Here is a 1816-nt window from a genome sequence, read left to right on the forward strand (position 1 = left end):
CGTGGGATGAGGATGAAGGAACACAACCGGGCATTTAAGGATAAATAATTATTTTTTATATCTTTCTTATCGGTAATAAAGGGAAGGTAATGCCTAAACTATTCCTCTTTTTACTTTCTTATGTCTTTCTTCTCTCCAAAATATACATTTTTTAATCTAAAGGAAAAAGGGGAAGGGGAACGTGTCGGGTTTATCGTAAGCGGGTTTGAATTCTGATCACTAGCTGTTGGTAAGAGTTCGGAAAGGGAAACTTGAATTGTTTTTTATTACATTAAAGTGAAGGCCCACGGTCGATGCCACGCCATTTACGCTCGTTTTTTTGGGTATTGGTGATTGCCATCAGTCATTGTTCTTTCTTACAGCTGACGACACCGGTAGCAGGTGCATCACAGGGGGAAGCAAATGTTGACTACGATGCCATTTTGTTAGAGCATATGATGGCACAAACTTTCACAGTCAGTGTTTTCACGGAGCGATACGGCGTATTCAATGCAAGCCTTGTTCTTTCAGCTTCCTCTAATTTCCCTGAACTCATTCACGGTGAGCTCATTCCCACTGGAACACAGAGGTTAGAAACGAAGGAGCAGTGGGGTTTGGAACATTTTTCACACAACCGTTCGATGCTTGGAGTCTCGCCGCCACAGCAGGTTGCTAATGCCCACCCCTCTCTGTTAATCATAAACATTAAAATGGATTATTCTGGGGCATCGGCAGGAACCTTTAGTGCCTGGAGTCTCCCAGCAGCGGATCGAGAATTACAAACTCGTTTGACGACACTAGATGAGAAAGAAATAAATCCAACGGTTTCAGCCAGTTTTTCCTTTCTCCCTGTCGTGACCGCTGCAATTCCCTCTTCACTGAGCGATATCCAACTTGCTCCACGCATGGCGAGTGGGACAGTCTCAATGGAGGATGGGAAGAAAGGAACCTTTACACTTAACTTTCTCTCGGACCATGAGTTTTCTCTAATAGTGAGATTAGAGGGTGATACTTCGTCTTTTGATAACATTTGGGCGCACGGGTACGCAAAACCAAATGATGTCTTATTTCCTCGTCGTCCCCCGTATAAACCCCCGGTTTGGCTCATTTGGCTGATGTCAGGTGCATGGTTATCGGTTGTCTTGTTTCAAGTTATTAGTTATTGTTATTCTAACGATCATTCTGTGCAACCGAAGCAAATCGTCCGTGTGGCACCACCCGCCAAGGGCAAGAAGGTCAACTGATGGTATACCCCGTGTTGGAATAGGTGAACCAAATGACTCATTTTTTCTTTTTTTTTTAAAAAAAAAGAACTCTGCTTTGAGTTTATCTTTTTCATTGTGCAGGCTCTCCTTGGGGCGAACAAAGTGGTGGGAGAGACGGTACCTACTTGCGTTAAATCTCCTTTTTTCTCTTTGCACACCTGTGTGTGTCTGTTTCTATATTTATCGCGCCCGAAGAGGTAATAGGGGGAAACTGCTGAAAGTTTCTAACGCTTATGAACAGGGAAACAGAGATCGTTTTTTTTTTTGGAGGGGGGGGGGCGTTTACATGGTTCCTTTCCACGTTTCATCATATCGCACGCAGGAAGCGCCCTTTTGTACAATGAAAGTATTCTTTACCAGGGGTTGTTAGCGGGCGGTGTTTGAGAATTGGTGAGCAATAATAATCTTCGAACCTCCGTTTTCAGGTAAAAAACGAGTATAGTCGAAAACTGCTGCCAAATAATGGAGGACCAACTACAGCTTCTCTCTTTCCACATACTTGCCTCTTTACTGGTTGCCTGCTTGCTCCATATATATGACGCCGCTTCTTTGGCCTTTTTCTTTTTTTTTTT

The 1816-nt window shown here is 43.5% G+C and overlaps 1 protein-coding gene across 1 annotated transcript; it reads left to right on the forward strand.

Annotated features, from left to right (window-relative positions):
• Positions 1-293: 293 nt before the first annotated feature.
• On the forward strand, positions 294-1223 carry TEOVI_000064000 (uncharacterized protein; the record flags this gene model as incomplete). The annotated part of the gene is made up of 1 exon (XM_067224014.1): positions 294-1223. The coding sequence occupies one exon, from the start codon at positions 294-296 to the stop codon at positions 1221-1223; it is 930 nt and encodes a 309-aa protein (XP_067080115.1).
• Between the last annotated feature and the right edge of the window lie 593 nt (positions 1224-1816).

The sequence above is a fragment of the Trypanosoma equiperdum genome (assembly GCF_001457755.1).
Source record: "Trypanosoma equiperdum strain OVI genome assembly, contig: ctg_210, whole genome shotgun sequence".
Lineage (NCBI taxonomy): Eukaryota > Euglenozoa > Kinetoplastea > Trypanosomatida > Trypanosomatidae > Trypanosoma > Trypanosoma equiperdum.